Source organism: Eutrigla gurnardus, assembly GCF_963514095.1.
Source record: "Eutrigla gurnardus genome assembly, chromosome: 20".
Classification (NCBI taxonomy): Eukaryota; Metazoa; Chordata; class Actinopteri; order Perciformes; family Triglidae; genus Eutrigla; species Eutrigla gurnardus.
The window spans coordinates 8,445,362-8,454,529 of record NC_139931.1 but is presented as its reverse complement, the minus strand read 5'-3'; the positions used below and the strand labels follow the sequence as shown (position 1 = coordinate 8,454,529).

Genomic DNA, 9,168 nt, shown 5'->3' with positions numbered 1-9,168 from the left:
CTGACTTTAATCTCATCGCTTCTCAAGAGCCAGCTCTCTTTTTTTTGTGTGTGTGTGTTTAAGAAAGCACAGACATTAAGTGTGTCATCTGATATACACTGAAATTATGATTGCTGTCACATGACCTTTACATAAATAGAGTTAGTATTCAAAAGTACGTCTGAGAAAGGTCTTACATGTAGAAATGGTGATAAGCATGCACAGATAGGTAGTCGACAAGTGCAAAATCTACAAAGTCACATGTTATTGTTGTTTTTTTTTCTTTTCTTTTGTACTCCACAGTGAGTGAGAGCGTCACATGAACTGAAACCTCCCTCCTCCTCTGAGTGTCGAGTCTCGTCTCGTTACTACTGACAATTCAAAACCCTGAGGACGTTGCCTCTTCATGAGCTAAGACACACAGATCTGGGGCCTGTGTCTGGCCAGAGTCAGCCCAAACAGAGCCAAGACATGCTCTCTTTGGGCATGGAGCTGGCCTTGTGGCCCGTGTCCTATTTTAGAATAGCCAGTGGGTAAGACATAAACATACAGCAGCAGTCAAGGGTTGACCCTTTGGCTTTTCTTAGTCGCAGGTTGATGTAAGACCAGGGGTCATCAAAGTGACTCTTGGGGGGGCTTGAAGTTTATTCAGTCCTCCTTGCTCTAATTTTCTTTTTATAATTATCCCTAACGTATCAATGAATGAGTGATTATTTACTGCATGAAGTGCCAAAAAAAGATTCACAGCCATATTCTTTTTTCTGAAAAATTAAAACAAAGTTGTTTGTATCCCCAAAGAGAAAGGACCACCGTTGACTGAGAATACTGCGTGGAGGTACAACCGACTTGAATCCCTATAAATGACGAGTCATCCTTGAAAAAAAAAAAAGCATATCTAGTGTTGGCAAAACATTTCTAAAAAAAAAAGCTAGTTTAAAAAAAATAAAAGACACCAGCAAGAGAGAGATAAAAGCATATTGTAACAATAAGCAAATGTATGAACAACAAAGCAAACCAGTTAAAAAAAAATAAAAAGTTTGCAGTAGTCAGTTCGCCAGTGGGTCACATGACACTGGTGTCTAAACTCAGGCTACGGTTAATAAAAAAAAAAAAGAAAGTAAACAAGCAAGCAAAGCTTTACAGCACTACTATGTACACAGCGTCTCTGAACACAGAGAGCTGGTGTCGTGATGAAGGGAGAGGACGTGAAACGGAGACTCCAGTGAAACGAGAGTCCTTCTTGGCACAGGGCTGCATTTGAGCTACAGCCGACCACAAGGAGGAGGAGGAGGAGGAGGAGGAGGAGGAGGAGACGCTTCACCAGATAAAGAAGACGACCACATCGAGCAGAGCAGCACGGCTGCCCGCACATCACACACAAACACACACAGACGGACCAGGGAGCCATTTTCTCTCACAGATCTCAGTGTCGCATAGACTCCCTTCGGACCGTCACTTGCTATCTACTTCCTCCTTCCTCCCATCCCCCTTCCTCCTCCTCCTCCTCCTTGTATTTGATCTCCCTCTTTCTACCTTGCACTGTAAATCTGATCTTTCTAAGGCTCTAGGATATCTCCACACACCAGCCACGGCTCTATCTATAGCCTGTCACTCACAGCTTTGACTGCTGTATACTATATCTGCATCAGCGTTGTTCTCGTAGTTCTGCGCCGTGCTGGGAAGTTGTGTAGAGGAATATTTTAGCACCAGAAAGCAACCTTGACACTCATTAAAAAATAAAAATAAAAAAAATCACACGTATGCACACATAAACACAGATAGAGGAGCTAAGTACAGGAGAGAGCGTTTTCGTTTCCTCGCTCCGTTTCCTGCTGATATAAAGTGACAGTTTCTCTTGGCTGGTTCAAAGCGCCAGTGGCCACCGGAGATGTGGGAGAGCAGCTGACCTAGATTCATGGAGCGTTGCCTCCCCTGCGGATGACTGACGCCCTCCTCATCCAATCAGAGCCCGCTCTACTCCGTCGCATCCGACAGCAGTTCGTTAGCAGCTCGCCATCCCCCCCTTTGCTTCAGGTACGTCAGGCCGCTTCCGCCGCGTGCACAGTCACTGGGAACCACTTCACAGTTTGTTTCACATGTTTGCAAAGTGTCCATGCAGGTGGGAGGATGAGGCAAGGTGAGAGGAGTTATGTGTTCTATTCACAGACGGTGCAGTGAAGCCGGAAACGGAGATCGAGAGGGAGGAAGAAGAAGTGTTCACTGAGGGTTTGGGGGGGGGGTCGAACAGTCTGGAGGGGAATAGGTGTATCGGAGCTGAAGAGATGTAGGGAATACACACACTCTTTTTCTTTCTTTTTTTTTCTCTCACACTCTACATACACACCCACAGAGGGTCGAGCTGTACTGCCCGGATGCTCTGTCTTCATCTACACTGTGGATGGATGGAGGACAGAGCCAAATGTTTCCACGTGAGCAGTCAGCAGAAAGACATCCTGACTGACGGGAAGAGAGAGACGGAGAGAGAGAGAACAGGAGAAAAGCCATAGATTTCACAGTTTTTCAAGGATGCTTACAGTGCTGTATAGTCTCGGGAGCAAATCGAACAGAAAGAAAAAGAATACTGCATGTTGATAGTTTCAAATATGAGTTTTTCTTTGCTACTTGCTGGTCACGTCTTGACGTTTTTGAACCCTCCCATGGAGATTTGTGTGCTACAAGAGTTTTAGCTCTGTCCTCCATACCCGGCTCTCTCTCTCTGTCTCTCTCTCTCTCTCTCTCTCACACACACACACACACACACTCATACAAGTAGTTATTGGCACACAGTCAGTGTTTGAGTCTGTACACAGAGTGAACGGGCCCCTGTTGGCATCCACGCTTCGAGTCCAGTTCAACCAGGCAGACCCCTCGTCCCGGACCCCTCCCTCCTCATCCTCTCCATCCTCTTCGTCATTTTCTACCACACATCCTCTTTCCAGTCCTCTCACTCACCACAGCTGCCTCCCCGTGTAGGTTGGAGGGGCGGAGGGCACCTGTAGAAGGAAGAAATCGCATCAGTAAATGATTGAACCGTTCGGATAAAGTTATTCACACATGCATCTTTACACACATGCATGCAGTTGCTGCATAGGTCTCATTTACCCATGTGATTCATGCTTGTCTTCAAATCCCTCGATGCTAAGCTACGCTAACTGCTGCTCAATATTTACTGCACAGAGATTGGTATCAGTCTTTTCATCTAACCCGCTGCAATAATGCAAATAAGCATCTTTTTTAGAAATGTTGATCTCGATCTCGCATGCTTACATCACTATCCGTCCTGCACTTGCACCCTACGCTCTCTTCTTCTTTATTCTGCTATCTCTTGGTGGTTTAGCCTCCAGTGGTGTGTGAGGTGGTGCGTTGCGCTCCTGTGCTCAATTCATTCAACACGATGGCCAGAAATAAGTTCACCCACTGGGCCAGCCAGTGCCCATTCATCCTGCATAACGAAGGGTACGACAGGCCGGCAGACAGCCACATTATTCAGTGGGCAGATAGCATCGTGGCTTGTTTACACACACACACACACACACACACACACACACACACACACACACACACACACACACACAAGCTCTCTCACACTCACCCATACACAAACCCAATGTCAGATGAGTGACCATTTGTGACAAAACCATGCATGTGCCCACACAATACAACACCCACAGGCACATGACCATGCATCCCATAAACTGATAATGCACACACACACACACACACACACACACACACATACTCACAGCTCTCCCTCATTCGTGTGCAATGGCGTGCGAGTCTGGAACGCACAAATGTGCATGCAGTCTTGTCGGCGTGGTCGAATGAGAGAGCGGCGTGTAAGCGGCGTGTACCTGCGACTGGGAGGATGTACTCACCGCTCCCCCGTTCAGGATCATGGTCATCTCGGTGGGTTGGTAGACGTTGCTGCGGAAAGGAGCGCTAGGCCTGGGGCCGGTGTTGCTGTTGTGTTGGCCGGCGGCGGCACCTGCGCCGCCGCTCCTCAAGCCTTGCGGGGAATAGACGAGAGAGGCGAACAGAAATGAGTTACGGTGACTCGAAAGTCACACTTGCTGTGTAACCCTGCACCACAGAAATGTCCTCCTGCACTTATTTCTAGCCATGCATGCAAATATTTCCCGGTGCTCTATTACTCATGTTGGCCTACATTCCACCTACATCCTGTCACATATTACGCCTGTCTGCTCTTACATATAAGATTGTATTGTACCTGCAGTGTTCTCGTCGTTGTATCCGTAGCCCTGGTTCTCCACAAACTGCCTGTGAGAGAGAGGGATGTCTTCGTCGAAGCTGGTCTCCCTCATGCGTGTCGAGTTCTGGGAGGTGTCAAAGTAGTCTGGGGCAGTTGGCTGTGGAGGGGGTCTCAGGCAGATGTGGGATTCGGGAATGGCATGGAAGATCAGCAGCAGCCAGCCCTGAGCCACTAAAGCAATGGCCAGCGCCGGGTCATTCCAGTCCGGGGACCTGCCCAGCCAGGCGTTGCCGTACAGATAGAAGCCCACCCAGGCCACCCACAGCAGCAGTGACAGCAAGCAGGTCACCAGCAGCCAGATAGCATTGCAGCGCCACTGACGTGTCTTCCCACACAAGGCCAGGGAGGCGGCTGTCAGCGCGGCTAGGAGGAGCGCTAGCACGTAGCTGCAGGCTAGTGAGAAGTCCAGGGGCAGGTACTGGCAGGCGGCTCGTCCCTCCCTCAGCACGGTGAGCAGTAGCCACTCGGCGGCGATGATGCCCTGCACGGCACTCAAACCCAGCGCCAGACCTGTTAGGGCGCAGCCACCAGGGCTCCGGCGCTCACGGCCAATCCTGCGCAGGCGGACCCCCTGTACCAACAGGCAGGAGAAGCAGATGGCAAACAGGAGACCCCATAGGGCCCTGCGGAGCAAACATAAAGACTCATCCTGCTCAATCAGGTAAGCAAAGCTCAGGCCGAACAAGCCGAGGATGCCGAGCAGCAGCAGGAGGATGGGTCCCACGCCGCTGCGCTTCTCAGCCTCGCTGATGTGGTGCAAGCGGCACAGCAGGACCAGGGCAAGCAAGATGGCAGTCAGCACCCCACCGGCGGCCACTGACTCGACAGCCACACCCCATATGGAGTCCAGGTCGCAGAGGAGGGTGTAGGGACGCACTAGGCCCCATCCGCAGCCTCTTGGGAGGGCCTCGGAGTCCTCGGAGTCTTGACCCGCGACGCGATGAGCGACACTCAGCAGCAGCAGGAGGAGGACCGGGAGGACCGCCATGTCTGAGAGATCAACAGACCAGAGGACAAAAAGAGATGAAGAGTCATTCTGGGTCATAAATGCAACAGAGCTGAGCAGTAAGTCATTCCCACGGTAATCATCTGCCTGTGAGACACACACACACACACACAAATACACACATCGTGTTTCACCAATGGATCACATGCCCTGCCCTCTTTTAAAGGCTTTAAGGTTTCATTTTTTTGTTGTTGAAAAAACAAAAAACCCCAGAAAAGCCCAGATAAGCTGCCTTCAGTTCATTCACAGAGAAGTGAGGTCAGAGTCGGAGCACCTACAGTGTGTATTTATCTGTCCAGTCTTGTCCAGTGAAGCGGCTGCTGCAGCGATGACAGGAAAGCTGCAACATCACGCATATTTCTTTTATGGAGAAAAAATGAGATACAGAGAAGGGGGAAGTAGTGCGTACAAGCATTTCTACTCGCTATCAGGCATCTTAGGGCATCTGGCGAGGCGTGAGACGATGCATAATAAACTGCACACAAATAGACACCGCCTCGAGCACAAGTAAAAAAAAAAAAAAAACACTCAAGTACTTTTTGTGTCCTGGTGAGAAAAAAAACAAACGTACAAAAAAAAAGCACAGCAGCACTCGGTGAGTGAAGTCAATGCTGTCTACCAGGTCTACTTATTTCTTTATTCATCACGACTGTCAGACAGCCGCGTGCACGGAAACATCGAGGTCTTTGCTCGGATGATCGGCGCTGTCATTTCACCTAACGAGCTGTGTGGGGTTTTTTTGGAGAGGTAAAAAAACACACATACACAGACACACAACACCTCTGTCAACTGTCTCGCCACTTCATCTCTCTCCCAGCTGGCTCATACGTTAGTGTGTCAAACAATCCGCTCTTACAAAGAACACACTTTCCCATGCTTGAAGCTACACCTTGCATTGTTTATTTGACGTTAAAACTAAATCTGCCGGGCTTCAAAAAGAAACTGTAGCACAATATTTACAGTATATATACCACATAGAGGTACTGGATATCCCCGGCTTCATTTTCTCTCTCCATGCCAGTAAATCAGGAAGAGTTTCACGGTCTAGCCGTCAGGGGAGAGTTGTGGATTTAAATACACACCAGCCAGAGCTACAGGTCACACACAGTACTTCCAGCAGGCAGCTTATTAACTGGGGCAGACAGCCAGAAAGAGACAGACGCCTAGATACTCTGATTCATTTTATCAAGAGGACAATAAGGACAGAAGTGGGACAACGACTGACTGATGTGCAGCAAATCTACTCAGACCAGACCTGCTGAAAACATTGTAGCAATAATCTATTTAATATGTAAATATATAGAGGTGCGTTGTCATCCCAGCTTCTTGGCGCTTTAAGATAGCCTCACGTGCCTTTTTCTAAAAGTTACTCTTACTGCGAATACCGGTGATGACAGTCTTAGATCTGCCATTGTTTGTGCACCGTTAGCTGCAAGCAGCTGGCTCAGCTGTTGACACACACACAACGCAAACACACCCACACAGAAATTATTCCTTCAAAGCTAGTCCATCTACTTATCAGCAGGCTTTTGATGTATTTTTTAAGGCAGCGATTGTTTACAACTTGTGAAATATCATTATTTATTTCTGTGAGACCCCAGAGGACATTACAGTAAAAGATGCATGCGTGTGTGTTTGTGCATATTCATTTGTTTAGAGCTCTTTCATGTATCCTTCAGAGATTTACACCCCTCTAAATTCCTCCTCACGCCTCCTCATTACAAAAATTCTTCGCTCCCTCGTTTCCTGCTGTTATTCCGGCCTGTTGTTTCCTGTCATCTCCTTCCCGCCTCGCTGCCGCCGCTCGCTGCCGCTGGTTATTATTGGTCCACATTAACATCAATCAGTACTAATAGAAGGATGAGTCACTACGACACACACGCACTCATATGCATACCTGCACAACTGGCACAAAGACAGACACACGCCTGATGAAACCATTTCAACATCACGTTGTTTTTCTGTTGATAACCATGGTAACGCCCCATCTCTAAATGACAGGGATAAAAACAAAGGGACAGGAGACGGAGAGAGAGAGAGAGAGGCTCTGCTGCCTTAACAAGCTGAGCAGACCGCTCGTCCTCCACCTTTGTTTTTTGGTAGTTTTCCTTTTTGTCTTCTTTGTCACACGTCTTAATGACAGAGAGAGAGAGAGAGAGAGAGAGAGAGAGAGAGAGGGGGAGCTAGTGCAGACTGGTGAGTGACCACTTTTTTCATTCACACACCCTCTCACCCAGTCACTCCCTCTTGCACAGATGGTTGCTCTGGCTGCTCTTTGAGTGGGGCTTTGGCTGACTTGAGGAACTGAAGGCTGTAGGATGCACAGAGAGGGCCACACACACACACACACACACACACGCACGATATGCAGCACACACCTACAGCACACATGCACAGACTTGAGTCCTCTTTCCTGCTTCTCACTAATATGAGTCATGTGCGAGGACAGAGAGAGAGAGAGAGCTCCTGGCCTTCCGCTTTGTGCAGCACAGAGGATGCTGCCGCCGTCTCATCCCCCCCCTCCCCTCCCCTCCCATCTTTCTAGACATGTTTCTCTCTCTGTCACTCCCGCTCCATGCAGCCATTTCTCTCCTCCCCATTTAAAATCCTCTATTCTGTCGTATTTCGACGCCACCTCTCCTCCAGAGCGGCCGGAGCCGTCTCGTCCCTCTGCTACATTTGAAGATGTGCTGTGAAAGATGCGCCTCACACGCCTCCTCTCCCAACATATTCTCCCTCCTAGCACCCCACACCCTCTAATCCAAAAAAAACCACCCTCTTCCTTCCATTTTGGCTTCTCCTTCTTCCCTCCTTGTGCCCCTTCCTCCGCCCCCTCGCCTTTATTCTTGCTGGGTATCTTATGTAACTGGGGGAAGATCCAGCTCCTGCCAGTTCTGCTGCACGGCTGCCGTTTCTCAAGCATCATCTCCCTCAGTGCCAAGCAGCCTGCTGGCACTTGAAGGTCCATCTTAGTTTTGTATTCTGCACGTAGAGGGCTTGCATTCATGCTGCACGTGTCACTCACATACACATGCACACCCAGGCTGGCATTATGCCCATGTCTATTTGCATGTCAATAAAACATTCTGCTTTGTGGCATGTATTATGCATCTGTGTGTGTTTGTGTGTGTGTGTGTGTGTGTGTGTGTGTGTGTGTGTGTGTGTGTGTGTGTGTGTGTGTGTGTGTGTGTGTGTGTGTGTGTGTGTGTGTGTGAAGGCACCGCATTCTCACACAAAGCTGAATGTGACAAGTATTCAGCATGCATTCCTTATACACACACACACAACAACAGGAATACAGGCGTGAGAGTGCAAATGTGCAGCACTGCAGTCCTTCAAATGTGCTCCAGGCTGGATAGGTAGGGATGGGGGGGGGGTCTAGCGAGCCTTCCTGTACAATTACATCCTCCTATAATTATCAGACACAAGCAGATGCTGTCTAATTACAGAGGTGATAATTGGGAGAATTATTGCATTTTGACGACTCGCTTAAATTCTTGAGGTTTTGTTTCCCACTGTTGTTTTTTTTTCAGACGACTGAGACTAGGAGTCTCTATGGGTGTGCAGGTGTACGGCTGGGAAACACACCGATCCAGCTGTTGAGGTGAGCAAGTCATTTGCTGGACCGTTGCTGGCATCTGCTCGCGGTGACGCCATCCGAGACTCCACGGTCTTATGCACGTCTCGTCTAACACTAACAGACCTTTCCTTTTCTGACAGGGCATAAATTCTCAGTGGCTGAGATTACATAAGTCATGTTAAATTAACCCGGGTTGTCTGGATGTTCAGTCTCCAGGAAGACATTTACTTGTTATATTTTCAAAAAACATGTCGATTCTTTTATCAGTTGTTAATAATTGGCTCAGTGTTGCACCTCGAGTTCAAGTCTGGCCTGAAACAACGTCCAGAAAGG

The 9,168-nt window shown here is 48.6% G+C and overlaps 2 protein-coding genes across 3 annotated transcripts in view; both read right to left on the bottom strand.

Moving 5' to 3' along the window:
• proza (protein Z, vitamin K-dependent plasma glycoprotein a) overlaps positions 1–9,168 on the bottom strand; it is a 72,215-nt gene that overhangs the window by 43,319 nt on the left and 19,728 nt on the right. The window lies entirely within an intron of this gene.
• gprc5ba (G protein-coupled receptor, class C, group 5, member Ba) overlaps positions 54–9,168 on the bottom strand; it is a 10,565-nt gene continuing 1,450 nt past the window's right edge. The window contains exons 2-4 of one of the 2 annotated variants that reach the window (XM_084037455.1): positions 4,208–5,239; positions 3,831–3,985; positions 54–2,972 (exon numbers count right to left, since the gene is read on the bottom strand). In XM_084037455.1, the coding sequence (XP_083893581.1) occupies positions 2,928–2,972; positions 3,831–3,985; positions 4,208–5,237 (1,230 nt within the window). In that variant the 5' untranslated portion in view covers positions 5,238–5,239 and the 3' untranslated portion in view covers positions 54–2,927. The remainder of the gene's footprint in view (positions 2,973–3,830; positions 3,986–4,207; positions 5,240–9,168) is intronic. The other variant, XM_084037456.1, reaches the window with a different exon arrangement.